This window comes from Podarcis tiliguerta (genome assembly GCF_965153285.1).
Source record: "Podarcis tiliguerta genome assembly, chromosome: 12".
Taxonomy (NCBI): domain Eukaryota; kingdom Metazoa; phylum Chordata; class Lepidosauria; order Squamata; family Lacertidae; genus Podarcis; species Podarcis tiliguerta.
In genome coordinates, this window is record NC_139545.1 from 9,309,398 (window position 1) to 9,326,216 (window position 16,819).

The 16,819-nt window shown below is 42.3% G+C and overlaps 1 protein-coding gene across 5 annotated transcripts in view; it reads right to left on the reverse strand.

Annotated features, from left to right (window-relative positions):
• MYRIP (myosin VIIA and Rab interacting protein) overlaps positions 1–16,819 on the reverse strand; it is a 143,746-nt gene that overhangs the window by 28,692 nt on the left and 98,235 nt on the right. For all 5 annotated transcript variants that reach the window (XM_083406941.1, XM_083406944.1, XM_083406943.1 and 2 more), the window contains 5 exons: positions 15,673–15,809; positions 11,754–11,837; positions 10,866–10,963; positions 9,672–9,752; positions 7,051–7,203 (listed from right to left, as the gene is read on the reverse strand). In XM_083406941.1, coding sequence (XP_083263067.1) covers positions 7,051–7,203; positions 9,672–9,752; positions 10,866–10,963; positions 11,754–11,837; positions 15,673–15,809 — 553 coding nt within the window. The remainder of the gene's footprint in view (positions 1–7,050; positions 7,204–9,671; positions 9,753–10,865; positions 10,964–11,753; positions 11,838–15,672; positions 15,810–16,819) is intronic.

Genomic DNA, 16,819 nt, shown 5'->3' on the forward strand with positions numbered 1-16,819 from the left:
CCCGTTGTTTGAAAATTGTTTCAAGCAAATAAAAGTCTACATAGTGCAATAAAGATCTAGCAAAAACAGATTATCTGAAGACCACAGAATCTTTATAGTTTATATAACAAACTGTAAGATGCAGTTTGTTTGTCTGTTTCAGCCAATAAAGAGAACTACTGCTATATCTGCAGCACTGCTATTCTTGGCAGAATTACAATTTAAGATATTTTTTTTAAAAGTCAGGAAGTAGATTACTTATATATCTGCAGGAAATATTTTCTAAATTTGTAAGAAAACTAAAGTATTATCTACCCACAAACTACTCTGCAAACAATTTCCTCTCAATTCATTTATTTCAGTGTTCATTGCAGTGAAAAGCTACCTCAGCAGGTGGCAGCAGAAGCAAATAAATTACTCTCCCCACCACCCAGCCATGCAAGCTATTTATAATCTATGCCAGCCGTGTCACAGTGGACCTGCCCAAGACAAAAAAGAAAAAGAAAGTAAAAATATTTTGAGTATTGCTAGGCGGAAATAAGGTGAAACAAGTAGACAAACATTACAGTGGTACCTCGGGTTACATACGCTTCAGGTTACACACTCCACTAAGCCAGAAATAGTGCTTCAGGTTAAAAACTTTGCTTCAGGATAAGAACAGAAATCGGGCTCTGGCGGTGCGGCGGCAGCAGGAGGCCCCATTAGCTAAAGTGGTGCTTCAGGTTAAGAACAGTTTCAGGTTAAGAACAGACCTCTGGAACGAATTAAGTACTTAACCCGAGGTACCACTGTATTAGGCAACCATTTGTGCATTTGACTACTGCTAGGAATTGAATGGGACTCAGGTGGCACTGTGGTCTAAACCACAGAGCCTAGGGATTACCAATCGGAAAGTTGGTGGTTCGAATCCCTACGATGGAGTGAGCTCCTGTTGCTCGGTTCCTGCTTCTGCCAACCTAGCAGTTCGAAAGCACATCAAAGTGCAAGTAGATAAATAGGTACCACTCCGGTGGTAAGGTAAATGGTGTTTCTGTGCACTGCTCTGGTTTGCCAGAAGCGGCTTAGTCATGCTGGCCACATGACCCGGAAGCTGTCTGCGGACAAACGCCGGCTCCCTCGGCCAGTAAAGCGAGATGAGCGCCGCAACCCCAGAGTCGTCCGCGACTGGACCTAACGGTCAGGGGTCCCTTTACCTTTTAGGAAAGGAATATCTATTCTGGTTTCACTCTCATTCTCATTTCTCCAATCTTGCATTCAGTCCTCCTGAAAATTAATCAGTACATTAGTACATAGAATCATAGCCTTGGAAGGGAACCTGAGCGTCATTCAGCCTGATCTCCTGCAATGTAGGACTCTTTTGCCCAACATGGGGCTCAAACCCACAACCCTGAGACTAAGAGTCTCGTGCTCTAGTGACTGAGAAGTGGCTGGAACTTTGTCCTGGGCCATGACACAGCTCCATTAGAGAATCACCAATAGCATCACTGCCCCGCTTCAGACAGAGAAGGACTACCCTAGGTCCAAATGACTGTAAAAATTATGGGTACTGAAAATGAAAGTTGAAGGATTCTTCCAGGCACTTGTAACATATTTTAATATGAATTATTGTACCTAAAAGCTGGCAGGGGCTGATGGCAGCTGCAGTCTAACAACATCTTTAATAATAATGATAATAAATATTGAGGATATCACTTTAGCTACCTCTGCAATAAATGTTTCTCATCTCAGTACTTCAATCTGACTTCCAACAAGGCAATCAGGCAATATATTTTTAGCTCATTAAACAGGTACAAGATACTCCAAATGCATATAATTACTGCAAGAAACAAAGTGGCAGATGCATAACATGATGCTATTAGAGCGAAATTCGTTATGCACATCTAATGTATTATCATCAATACTTTTCTTTTGGTAAAATTTAGCACTATGTTACCTGTTTTACTGTTAAACATGAGCAATTCCTCTTAAATGCAAGAACGTAGAACCTTCCTAGCCTTGAGTAAACACTTTGGCACAGACTATGTTAGTTCAACTTAGCTTCCACTGAAATACATTGGACTTCAAATATTTGATTGTGATGAGACTTAAACTCAACTTAGTCTAGATCCAGCCCCATGTAAGCATCACTTTTTCTATGAAGAGAGCAGGAGAGAGTAGGTAAAAAGGTAAAGGTAAAGGACCCCTGGACAGTTAAGTCCAGTCAAAGGTGACTATGCAGCACTCATTTTGCTTTCAGGCCGAGGGAGCCGGCATTTGTCCACAGACAGCTTTCCGGGTCATGTGACCAGCATGACTAAACTGCTACTGCCACATGGAAGATCGTGACGAGTGCCAGAGCGCACAGAAACACCGGTTACCTTCCCACCACAGTGGTACCTATTTATCTACTTGTACTGGCATGCTTTCGAACTGCTAGGTTGGCAGGAGCTGGGACAGAGCAACGGGAGCTCACTCCGTTGTGGGGATTCAAACTACAAGCCCAAGAGGCTCAGTGGTTTAGGAGAGACTAGCACCGCCCCCAGACACATTAATCTCCCTGTTAGCATGAGTTGGGGCAATGATGAAATGCACACTGCATAGATGAGACTGACGATACATTCCATTTCTTCATGATCTATGTCTTTGCAGCCCAAATGATATTGATTTCAAATATTTCAAAATACATTCTATTCTGACACGGAAAATGTTATAGAAGAAGACTTCACTGAAGAGAAGAGATCTGAAGAACAATTTCCCACGCAGCAGTTTAGCACTCCTTTCTAGAGAATACTTTTTTTTTTTTTTTTTTTTTTTACTTCTTCTATATCTATAAACTCTGTGGCAGCAATGTTTAGCATTAGTGTAAACAGATCAGTTAAAAAATTAATAGCCTGGAATGCTGTACTAAAATATAGCATTTATATCACAGGTTTTCTCTGAGGAGCTCAACGTGGCACAAACATTTTATTTTCATACATTTTAATAGCAACATATTTGCCGCATTTTATCCACTTTTAATCTCATCGGTTAAAATTCTAATTCCATGGAAACCAAGCAAGGCTGAAACTAATCATGCTTTTAAAATGTGCATATATAACTGAAATATTACTTTCTATTTACAAATATTCACATCTGAATGCACAGCATGCACATTGTGAATTCAGGCTTTGCTGTGAATATTTGTTTCTGTTCCATAGTCAATGGCACTAAAATAGCCATTAATGTAAATGAACCTATTACTCAACAGAATTTTTCATGCTAAGTAAGTGTGCGATGTCAGGGTTAGAAGCACTGGAGCCTATGTGTGAAGTCACAGCTAATGAATATAGCTTGAACATCAAATGCTAATAAAGTTCTGGTAATGAACTCAGCATGTACTTATTTGTAAGCTAAAAATTATTCATGAAAAATATCTAATGGTATGTTTCCAATTGAAAATAAATGTGTGGAACAAATACATTGTTTATGGACAAGCTTCTGCTTGAGGTCTAGTCTCTGCTTTTAAATGCAGGTGGACAGGTGTTCTTCTGCATAATGTTATCTCATGCATATGGTATTACAGCTCAAATCTGAAAATGCTTATTTGCTTAATTTTAAATCCAGCCCCCCCCCCAATAAACCCATGTACTATAATGTATCTGAGCACCCTGCAATTAAACTAAGCTGATGTTTAAGCCTACTTCTCTGTTGACATTAATCAGCTTACAACCAAGTAGTTCGGCTGAACTCATTTGTGGATTGTGATGCAAGGGCAGAATTAAATGCAGGCTTATTGGGGAGTTTTCCATTTCTGAACAGCACATTTGACGCTTTAATTGGCAGAGCGTTTTGAAGAGGACCGACTTCTCAGTGCGAATAGTGTGCAACATTTTATACCTATGTACATAACCTCTCTCAACAGAAGACTGCTAAGTGCTTCTTAATGATGATTAGTTATGCTTTGCAAAACACCGAGGAACTGTGCTATTGAAATTATTTTGCAGTGGTAAATGGGGCAATTAAAATTTGGAATAATGACTGAACTGGTGAATCCAGAAGAATTGGATGCTCCACGGTTGGCAAGACAGATGTTAAGATCACTTGATCTCAGTCATAAAAGTATACCATATTCACAGAAAGAAGTTGTCACCAGGTGTTCACTGGAGTACCACCTTTATAAGCAGGCCAGAACTTGACCTTATGCGCCAGTGAAACTAAATATCACACACCAGCTCGGCACACCCTTCAAATCAGAACTTCCCTTGTTAACAATACTAGGTTTGCTTTTGTTTCCTCACTTGCTGTCCTCGGCTCTGCTTTTAAAAGTCCTTCAGCTTCCATTCTTGCTCCTTCCTGATGTGTTGCACTCAGACCAGCACCCATCGCAGCTAATCAGAGCATATTCCCTGCTTCTTTGACAGGAAAAGCCTATAGGCTTCCTTTTTTAAAAATAAAAAATGCTTTTATGTGAACAACCGCACAAATGCACCAAACTAAAAATACCTTGCTAAATACTTCAGTACAGCAGGCTCCAGTTATCACAGATTTTTAATTAAGCCTTAAAAGTTTTAAGATCTCTGACAATGAGTGGAGATAACATGCTGTTTCATGGAAATAAATAAATAAATACACACTGAAGCTTGAGTAGGAGAAACTGACAACATGCCTTGTTTCTTCTTCTGGCCTCTTAAGATCAAGGCTTTCCCTGCAGATCATTGATTTTTCTCTGCCATGTTCCTGCCATTTCACAACCTTCTGGCTTTCCATTAGCTTTTGCGTCTAAGGCAGTGTTTCTCAAACTTGGGTCTCCAGCTATTTTTTGGACTACAACTCCCATCACCCCTAGCTAGCAGGACCAGTGGTCAGGGATGATGGGAACTGTAGTCCAAAAACAACTGGAGACCCAAGTTTGGGAAACCCTGGTTTAAGGGCTCATCCAGACTTCCTTTTGTGCCGCATTCCTAGACACAGATGCATACTTTCCCCCACCCCACACGACTTTCCCTGTGAAAACCTATACTGCTGAATCAGAGCAAACAGCAATCCACAGGAAATCCAAATTGCCATTTGTTCCGTTTCAGAGTTAAAGAGCAAGTTTTCCTGAGGAAAGCAGTGGAGCAAAAAAGGAAAAAGGGGAGGGGCTCAAGGTGGTATACATCATTCTCTCACTCTTAATTTAATCTCTACAACAGCGCTGTAAGGTAGGTTATGCTGAGAGGCACTACAGGCCCAAGGTCACCCAGTGAACGTCATGACTGAGTGGGGATTTAAACCCTGATTTCTCAGGTCCTAGTCTGCCATTTTATCACTATATTACACTTGCTCTTTTTATTTCTCCCCTTATGGAATTATACAGGTGGCAGGGACTATGGCGGTCAGCTAGTCCAACGACTTGCAATGCAGGGATTGTTTTGCCCAACGTGGGGCTCGAACCCTCAATCCTGAGCTCCAGATGTCCAACCAACTGAGCTATCCCACATAACATTTATACCATGGGCTACTTAACAAGAGGGTTCTAGACAGAAGGAATAAACGGTCTCCATCGAACGTGCAAATCCACATGCACGGAACAAAGTTCTGTAGAACTATGTGGCAGTAAGTCCCATTTACATGAGAAAAAGCAAATGTTTAGGATCTTTTGCTTGAAATCCAAGTGGGGAGACTTTTGTCGTACCCCTATGCTGTTTGTGGGCTTCCCGCGAGCACTTGCTTAGACACTGTGAGAACAAGATACTGGACTAGATGGACTTTGGGCCAGCAGAGCACTTTTCATGTTCCTATGCTAGTTTTATAAAAAGTGAAAAGAAAGAACACCCACACCCCTAACATTTATTCTTAAGATAAGCCTTCAGTGCCCTCTGATCCACCCTCTGAACATTTTACCAAAATTCTTCCACCAGTCTCCCCGTTCGGTGTAGTGATTCCTTTTCTCCCCTCCCTGCCATGAATGGCTGAAAGATGCAGAAGTTATCAGAACAGCTGTACTTTGGTCTTGCTATGTTCAATGGAGTCTATACAATTACAGTGGTACTTTGGGTTACATACGCTTCAGGTTACAGACTCCGCTAACCCAGAAATAGTACCTCGGGTTAAGCACTTTGCTTCAGGATGGGAACAGAAATCCTGCGGCGGCGCGGCAGCAGCAGGAGGCCCCATTAGCTAAAGTGGTGCTTCAGGTTAAGAACAGTTTCAGGTTAAGAACGGACCCCCAGAACAAATTAAGTACGTAACCAGAGGTACCACTGTATCTGCTAGAGATAATAACATTACTGAAATCTCCACATAGCGCACCATGTTCTGTGGCATTGCTGTGGTATAACCAGTTTATAAGACCAACTTGTGCTCTGCTGAAGAAAGGGTCAACTGCAATCTCAGTTTGGAGAAGGAAACATGGGTTATACATTTTGTCATTTATAAATAAACATGAGGAACCGTGAAAGTATTCAGTCATTATTATTATTTTTTTGTCAACGTAAAACACACCACAAGACTTCCTTTTATTTTGCTTTTCCCTTGCCAATCCTGCATCACATCACACTTTACTGCTGTTTGTCAGATTTTCTGCAACAGTCTAACAGGCTATAAAGGCTTTCTGCTGAGAAAAGAACCCAGGGGATGTGGGAACAGTCTTAAATATAACATGATATATAAGTGGCTGTTAAATTTACCTGGGGAAAGACAGCAAAGAAGCAATTTTAAAAGCCAGCATTTTAAATTGAATGTTGAACTGACACCTTAAGTTCTGAGAAAAGGGACTGCAACAACACATCAGCTCACAAAGTGGAAGTGCTTTACACTAAGCCTCACTGTTCTCAAAGCCAAATTGAGGCTTGATGCCAGTAAAAATCTATATCCTCAGCTACGAACACAAAGGCTTCCAATGCTGCCCGACTTTCCCTGCCATTAAGTACTCCTGTCCAATTCTGTTGTTTCCAGTGGTTTGACTCTTGGTTTATGAGCAAAATCAGGACCCAGTTCACTACCCTTTGTACGAAACAGCTCTTAAGTTCTGATGCCAGCTAGCTATAGTTATATTACTTGACATCCCAGCATCCTATGTATCCGTTTTCAAGCAGCTGAGGAAAGTGTGACGGGTCAGATCTGGTAGCTCACCCATAATGTGTACGATCCCCTGCGACTCCCTGGGAAAGTCAGCATGCTCTGATCTGAGACAGTAGCAGATGTGAGGCCGCTGCTGCTCCTGGACTGCGGCCATTCGAAACCAGCTTCCACCTGCTCACGTTTGGTTTTCTGCTTCCTTATGATCTGCAGCACGTCGAAAAGGAAACAAGGAAGGGTTCAGTGCAGAGCATTGCCACGGGAGCCATACCAAACTGACTTCGGACTGAGTCATCAAGATGTGAGACAGAAGCCTTAACATAGCTTCTTCTTTTCCTCTAGCTCCTGAAAGGTTGATGTTTGGGCAGGTTGTGTGCAGTTCTGTTATCTGAATTCACTGTACTTATAAAAAGCCCAAGAGTGAATTATAACAACAAGGTGTGTGTACACACAGACACACACACGAGTACTTCTATTTGAATTGAAAAATCTTATCCTTGTAGAAATTAACCTCACAGTGCATATAGAGAATTAGCAAAACATAGGAAGTGAGCTAAGACATTAGGTGCTCATTATGTGCAATGTCTGTGCAGTCTTAGGGCTTGTCCACACCTGTCCCATGCCTAGAAAGTCTGGGTTCTGTTTGCCCATCCGCTTTCCCCAGGAAAACCTGCTCTTTACTGCTGAATTGGAGCAAACATCAATCCATGGGAAACCCAATTGACATTTGCTCCAATTCAGCAGGAAAGAGAGGGTTTTCCCTGGGGGAAAGCAGAGGGACAAGCAGAAGTGTGGACAAGCCCTTAGCCACTAAAGCAGATCTAGTAGAGGCATTTTAAAGAAGTATTAAAGGTACTGAAGTTATGTGAATGATATAAATAAGGGAGTGCTATTAGCACAGCATGTTCAGTGCTTTTCTCTGGCCCTAGCTTAGCAGACCTACAGAACTTCAGTTTAATAGAGATCATGCTGTTCTATGACATATTACATTTTACCTGGAGAACGAAGAAGCAGTTTAAGAAACTGGTATTTTCCCCATGCTTTCTCTTGTTAAGAGAAGACTTGTTTTCACATGCAACAAAGAGGCATATCCCTCTGCTGAGTGATACATTTCTCACTGGGTTTCATTTATACTGCCTTACTAAATCCAAGTGCATGTTGATCTACACAGCTATAAGCCCTTACTGCAATGCAGCACTGATTTCATATATAGAACCAAACAGCCCATGAAGAGGTTAGGGAAACACAGCAAAATACACTCTGAACTAATAATACGTTCTAGCAAACAGAGGGATCCTACAGTATGTAATAAACTGGTTGTCCCCAGTGTAAACGACAAGAGAGGGAAATAGTTTTTTTACTATCAGAACACGGGGGTGAAAGTAATCAAAAGGATACACCAACTCGTGCAAAAAAACAACCCACAAGCACCACCACCAAACCACTGGGCAGACTAATGGGGTGAGGTGGGGAAAACCCTTGTTTGCCCAACAAATAACACAACGTACCCCCTCCTTCTGAGTCGTGTAAAGTTCTGAGCAAAAGCTATTCTTTACACTGTAGTTTACTATGTAAAGGGGATTTCCATTAGAGGAGGGAGAGCTATGGAGTTGCTACAGAATTCTATTTATTCTGACTACTGCAGTTTTAAGTAGTCAGGCTTACAACTGGGAAAGCAACCCCTAGAACCACCACATGGCTTGCTGGAACCTCACCTTGCTGTAAGGAGGCATGGACCACCCCTTAACCCACTCAGCCAGTCCCCCACTGGCCTTTTTAATGAGCCAGGAAGGACAAAGATCTAGCATGCCTTTGGTAGCTCTCATATTTCCAGGGATCTGGTCCACACCCTTGGGCTGTGCAAATTGGGGGGGGGGGGGACCCATCCATTATCATTGAACAAGCAGGGACCAAAGTTACATCCACTTGACCAGTGTCAAGTATTGCATCCAAGTCAGAACAGATCCGAGTGATTTTGTCAGCAAAGTGCTGAGCAAATTGTTCAGAGAGGGCTGTTGAGTAGTCAGATTTATCCTCCAGAGTATAAAAGATCCCTGACCACTCAAAACAGCTCTGCTGGATGACTGCTTGCTGATGCAATGGAGGCAGAGGAAAATGTTGGATTTTTATTTTTTTGCTGCCCGCACTGCCACAGAGTAGGTCTTCAAGTAGGCTCCAGCCTGTGTTCAGTCAGACTTGTCCCAAGTATTCTGCCACTGTGGATCAAATTATGAGTTACATTAATTGCATGGCTAGGAGCCATGTTAGGGGTTTTTAGAAATGTAATCCAACCTGTTGGGTGGGGGCAATTTTCACTGAGACACCAGCGTGTGGGGAGTGTGGCTTAACCATTCTTTCTGAAGCTGTGATCCTAATGAAAGTTGCCACAAAGCTAGAGTTAGGGCCAATGGGAGCCCCCCTAAGCTAACTTTAGACAGGTGGGGTGCTTTTTTGTTGGGATCATGGCTGGAGAGGCAAGTGTCAAAACTCACTTCCCCATGCGTTGTTGCCCTGATGAAAACTTACACCTTGCATGCCTAGGATTACATTTAAAAAAAAAAATGCTGGCATGACAGCTAGAAAATTCTACAAACATACCGATAACTGTTCAAAAGTTTCTATAACTTATCATTCCTAGTAGTCAAATCAGCTAGTAGCTAAGTCTTGAGTCATACCTTCTGGACAATGGTGGTAGCAAGCTCTTCTATCAGCTCCTCCTTATGGTCCCGTAAGTAACAAGCTTCATTCTGTTTGTCCTGCACAAAAGGCATGCATGGGTAAGTATTGCATAAAGCAACTCTAAAAATGCACAGAATGCCAATAAAGAAAAAAACTGACAGCTGTTCACAAAGCTCAGAAATACCATGGCCCTTCTACTTTGCTCCTTTCATTAATTTCTGTGTGGTTAGAACTTAGGAGGACTAATTTTAATAGCCTCTGGAAAGGTTACAGGGAGTGGACTGACTGCTTTCATACTCTGGACTTCCCAAACGTATCTGGCTAGGTGTCACAGGAAAGGTGACGACAGACTAGATCAGCCTTTGGTTTGATCAAACATGATGTTATCACTTGGCAAACCAGTCACAAACCCTCCAAACAAGTAATAGGAAATGTTGCCAGCGGAAAGTCTCTAACACCTTTGCCATCTCCTAAACTCAAGCAAGCCTAGGGCATGCCAAGCCCAGGGCTTGCCAACCCAAGATGCCTATGGTGGCATTTGAAGAGGTGTGTTGGCTGGGAGAGTTGTCAGTAGATGGTAATTTGTTGCTTGGGGGGTGGGTTGGGGGTAGACTTAAAAGTAACTTATTATCATAATTCTTGGTACAACAAAAGGTAAAGTTAAAGGGCCCCTGGACGGATAAATCCAGTCAAAGGCAACTATGGGGTGCGTCACTCATCCCACTTTTCAGGTTGAGGGAGCTGGCGTTTGTCCACAGACAGCTTTCCAGATCATGTGACCAGAATGACTAAACTGCTTCTGGCACATAGAGGACCACAACAAGTGCCAGAGTACCTATTTATCTACTTGCACTGGTGTGCTTTCAAACTGCTACATTGGCAGAAGCTGGGACAGAGCAACAGCTCACCCCATTGCAGGGATTCGAAACACCAACCTTCGAATTGGCAAGTCCCAGAGGCTCAGTGGTTTAGACCACAATGCTACTTGTGTCCCCTTCTTGGTGCAATAATGAGGATATAACTACACTGCAGAGCTTTTAAATAATGCAATAAAATATCCTATGATGGTGAAGATCAGAGTCTTCTCTGACTACACTGCTCCTGCTAATTAAGCAGGAGCTATCTTTTTTTTTGGGGGGGGGGTGGAAATATCATTATAAAAATAATGAATGTAATTACAATATTCTTACCAAGCTGTCTCCATACATCTCTGCCTTAGAAATAGCTTCTTCTATTGCTTCTTCTGCAACACGCAAGGCCACAGCAAGGGTGTCCATCATGCTGTGTCCTAAGCAAAGAATGCATTAAAGCATGTTTAGCATTTATGGAACGGAGGAGAGCAGTGAAGTGGAGCAGGGCGGCAGCGAGAAATGCCTGTTTTCCAGAACCCCTCTCTTTCTAGGAAAAATACATCCATTCACCATTTCCCTTCCAAAAATTCTCAGTCTGTGCAATTAAGACTGCACTGTGTTTCAGGTAGGAAGCAGAATTTGCTTGCAGGGCAAATAACTCCAATTGATCACAAAGGAAGGCAAATAAATACTTTACATATGATATATAACAAGAGCAATCCCACGGCTGAACTACTCCAGCTGCAGGGCTGTTGGATATGGCAAAACCCCTGTTACAGACATGACAGACAGATATGAGGATAGAATACCACAAATATGCCAGTAGGACACTGTTGTTGAACTAAAACTCCCATCATCCCTGGCCATTGGTGATGTTTGCTGGGACTGATGCGAGCTGCAGATCAGCAACAGCTGGAGGCCCAGAGGTTCCCCACACCTGCCCTAGTGCAAGAAGTATACTTAAAGATACACAAAGTTAGGAAAGTGATGGGGAAAGGTGCGAGGTGAAAAGTGGGAAATGAACAAATGATTGGTGTGAAGATGTATAAATACTCTGAAAGCATATCAGGATGAATGCACAATAGACAGGATGTGTGGAGTTTTTTCATCTTTCAGCACTATTATCATATGGAGGAGATCCATCTATGGTCCCGGTCATTTCATCCAGTAACTCAATTTGCAGCAATTTAGTTATAGTAAAACACATGCACTTTTGAACGTAATTACCTTCTGTCTGTCTGTAGAAAGTCGAGTCACTGCCACAAATGCTTCCTTCATTTTCTATCGTTCCCTCACAGAAGCTTCCTGCTTCTACTCAAAAAGAACATCATTGTCATCGTCACCGTCACTGCCATTCACTAATGCCATATATAACTTCAGAAGAAAAGGGTTCCCTCTAGAATGTGGCCGTTATTTCTAAATGCACCACCATTACAAAAACAAGCAAACGGGGGAGGGGGGAAGTGAAATATCCTTAACACAAAAGACATGTGGCTGAAAAATAAATCCTTTTTAAAAAGAAGTTATTGTGCTTCGTTTTTCATAAATATTTCTTTCCAGAGGAGAAAAATTTATCACACCTGGCTAATCCCTGGATTCAGACAATGGCTGCTGGAGTAAGAGAGAGAACTATGAAGTTAACAATAAGCAGAGATTGCACGCAGAATGCCAGTGCAGAGGACTTGCTTTGAATGTGACATTTTGGACTTGAAATAGATCACGGATTCCAAAGGGCATCATTTCATATAAGAAAAGGAAAATTAATCCTGCTTCTGTATCAAATGGAACAAGAGGACTATCTCACAGTCACAGTGGAAAGAGGCAAACATCAGTTGCCAGTGATGGAAAAAGAGAGGAGTTGTTTCTCTGAAGCCGATATAAGCTCTCACAAACCCTGAGGGGTAAAATGATGTTTTATCCGTATGGTTAATAAGCCAGTTTTCTGCCATGGACATTATAATAGAATTAGTAGCAACGTTTCCATCGTGCCTGATGGGAGAGGAGGAGAGTATGCTAAGCAGCTAAGAGGCAGCCTTGCTCAGCTCTTGGCTCATTTGTCATTTCCTTCCTCCTTCTCTCTCAACATTGGCTTGGTTCCTGGGACCAGAAGGTAGCTCTTCCTCTGCAAGATCCTTCTTCCCAAACTGCAGCTCCCTACCTAAACTGTTGTTGCAGGCAGTGGCTTGAATCAGGAGTGGTTAGGCAGCCAGCAGACTCAAGAGAGAGAAATAACGGTAGTTTATTAATATACAAGTTCCATGGAGGAATACAGCGCAGGTACTGCAGCACAGAGATTGAAATACACATGGATTTTTCAGAGTGATTTGTGAGCAGGATACTGAAAGGAGGTGATGGGGTGGTGGTAGGGGGAGACTGGGCATGACACAGGAAGGCTGGTACAATTTAGATGTTCCAGAATTACTCTGACCAAAGAGGAATACTCATCCACCACCCCAAATCATTTCAAACTTTCATGTTTTATTTCTCTTTGAGTCCCCCTTTTCTGTTCATCACTTTCCTGGAAGGGGCTCTATCCAGGCACAAAGGATACTTGGCTGTTCAGTGTGGTCAGAGGCCAGAACTTCCTCAGCAATGACAGCTCAGGCTTATTCTGGAATGTGCTTTGGAAACAGCAAAAGGGGGTTCTGGACATGCTCGTGTTCTCCTTGCCAACAGCCCAGGCTTCAGGCATGAATGTTGGCGATTATAAACTCTGGGACCCTGTAAGATCCCCCTGCAGCCAGTTGGGTTACATCAGGGGTAGCCAACATGGTACCCCTCCATATGTTTTGGATCAGGGATCAGACGATCAAGGATCATGGGAGTTGTACTGCAACAACCTCTGTAGGGTTCCCTGTTGGTTTCCCCTGGGTTACAGAGGAAGCTCATATAAAGACAAACAATAGACTGAGGTTCCTCATTTCTGCTGTAATTGTACTAATAAATATGATGGATGGCAGATTGATTTCTATCTGTTCTCTGCTGCTTGGAGTTGCTTGGAAGCAAGGGTACCTCTGGGCTGCATTATGTTGGCAGTCTATAGTATGAAAGCACAGATGATGAGTAGCCTCTTACTGCAAGGTTTCTGCCACCTTCGGCTCAGAGATCTTTCCATTCTTTTTGGGGGTTTTTTAACCAACATGATGTTTTCCATCTCCATAAAGACACTCCCTGATGGGAATTAATACAAAAGGAGGAAAATGTCCTAGCAGACGTTCGCTAAGATGACCTAACATATAAAGAATGGTACTTGCAAAAAGCAAAAAATAATAATAATTGTCAGTTAAAAATTAGATGTAAGGATTTTAATTGGATTAGAACAAAGCTAAAATAGAGGCACCCTTAAGAACTGATAGCATTTTTTCTGTATGTGCTAATTAGGGGCAATGGCACTGCCATGGGTACCACCTGCATGGCTTCACATTATGCACACTTCTTCCTTAACTCTGCTTTCAAATGCCTCTCCCCTTCCTGAAATACACTGATGACATCTTCATCATCAGCACCCATGGGCAGTAAATGCTTGAGGAATTGCAAGGAGGCTTCTATAAGTTTCCACCCCAACTAGTTCATTCTGCACATTCATCTTCTGGACACTACTGTGCAGCTACACAACGGACATATATAAGCACTGCTTAGACCAGAAACCACTGACACATATTTGCACAATTCTAGCTTCCACCCAGAACACACCACAAAACCCATTGCCAAGTCTCATGATACAACTGCATTTCTCCCAGCTTTGTTAGGACACAGATCCATGCCTTGATATACATGACACATTACAGATCAAGAGCCAGTAATAACTTACTACAAGACAGATCCAGAAGAGAAGGTGACAGGATACTATATCATGTCCCATACTGCTCACAGCTAAAATCACTCCAATGCATTTTCAATTTTCCTGGTTAATAACACTTTCCTCCCACAGGCCTTGGATAGCAAACCAACCTTTGCCTAGAGATACCCCACTAATTTAAAACAGCTGATGACCAGCAACAGGACACATAAGAGAGAGATAAACACAGAGGCTAGATCAGAGGTCGGCAAGCTAAGGCCCATGGGCCGGATCCAGCCCATGACTTCCTGGAACAGGCCCACAGCCGTTCTGTGAATCGGCGTGGGGATTCTGTGCTTCTTTTCCACCGCAGCGCCAATTTTTTTCTCACTGCGGGGACCAACTTCTGGCGTATATGCTATTTCCGCCACACTTCCGGTGTGCGCACGTGCACATGCTATTTCTGGTGCTCTTCCGACCCAGAAGAGCGCCGGAAATAGCTTCAGCACACGCACAGGTGCGCACGCTCCCGCCCACTGAGAGGTCTGCCAGGGAGTGGACCGGCCCAGCCTCAAAAAACGTTGCCAACCCCTGGGCTAGATCCTGCAACAAGCCTAGATGCATCTTTCTGTCCCTGTGTACACTCAGGCAACACTATTACAGGTTCTAAAGTCAGCTGCAATACCAGGTTTCCACCCATCTTCCAATGTGATATGCTCTCACCTGCAAGCAAAGCTCTTCTGCATAGACTGAGCAGGCTGGTCTCTACACATATGAGTACAAGCAACACACCCACACCCAATTTATGTGGGGTTTATGTTCCGGGTGATCGTGGGCATAAGCCTACCCTGCCTCGTCCCACCCTCTTCCGGTGTCAAACAGTTGTGCATGCATCAAACAAGCACAAATTAAGAGTTGCCTGTAAACGGACACAAATCTGACATCAGAAACTGCAACAGTGGAAGAACATTTCAGTGTCCCGGAATACCCAGTTGCTGACCTGAAAGTTGTCATTCTCCAGCAGAGGAATTTCAAATGGAAACACCAGTTTGAAATTTATAAATCAGACCTAATCAACAACTTTTATTCTATTTGCTTTAATCTTGAATGCAGACAATAGTTTACAATCCCACTACAGGTAGCAACTAGCGTAAGAAAATGAGGATAACGCAACCAGTTATTGCTGTTAAGAAAAGCAAAATAAATATTCATAAGCTTTACAAAGAATTCTCACAGATTTATGCTTTGCATTCCTGCCCTCCATACCCATGTATGCACAGATGTGATAAAGTGGACTTGTGCCCATGAACATTCATGCTACAATAAATCTGTTAGCCTTTAAGGTGCCACAAGACATTGCCTCTATACCTAGTATATCAGAACAAGCTCCGGTCTCCAGCCGATGTTTTCTGTATAAATTCTTCAGGACTTTAGCACTTCCAAAACGCTTGAAGCGGCTTTTCACATTATTGTAGTACCATTCCAGTGACTGAGCTCGTAAAAGTCTGAAAGAAAGGAAGAAAGACAGATTTCAGAAAATTTAGAACCAAGCTGGGGTTTCTTTTAAAACAATTTCTCAATAGGTTTAGGAAGGCTGGGCTGGGGTAAAAATAAGAAGAAGAAAAAAACTCTAATCACTACCCCTGGTTTTAGCCTAGCTCTCTATCACGATGTTTGTTGTAATTTGTCTAATCTGCAAACTGAACACATTTTGATGCTCTTACAACAGATAACATTATGGTTTTAGGTTTGCACAAGCAAATAATTATAGTCATTGTTCAGGTGTTTTGAATTCTTTTCTCTCTGTTTCGCAGAGGTTTTGAGAAAACATTCTTTTCATAACAATGGAACCCACCAAACAATTGGATTCATGGTATGTTGATCACATCTTCCTCTGCCCCTCCTCCCTTCCCCAGGTGATCAGAAACTATTTTGAAATTCACTTTGCTATGCTTCTGGTGAGTTTTTAATCTGACATTTGTCCGATATATTAATTTCTACCATGAAGTCTAAATCTGTGTATCTTTTCTGCATGAATTCCCTAACAGATTGTGATGAATCTTCTAAAGCTTTTCAGCCTCTTAGCGTTATGTTAAGTCACAAATGTCCCTCCTGATTCCTACTGTATAGAAAGGATCTGGAAGGGAAGGAGCTATCCCTGTTAGAAGGTATTACAATAAAGGGCCCATTCAAAAGAGAAATAAGGACACAGTCTGCTTGTTTCAGAATCCTTTAATGTTGACCTGCATTTTGGAAACCACAAGTAACCGTGTTCTGCAAATGCAGCCTTTAAATGTATGTAGAAAACTGAATAAACTCTACCTCCAGATCTATATATAGAATCATTTTCTTTCACTTACCTATATTGCAGTGTATGCCGATTCTCTCCATGAAATACAAACGCTCATTTAAAGAACACTGTTACTCTCATTTTAAAGGGGAAAATGGCTATAGCTATTTTCTTCTAGTTTCCGTGCTACAAGGGCAGCCATATTAATTGTTCGCAGCCTGAAAT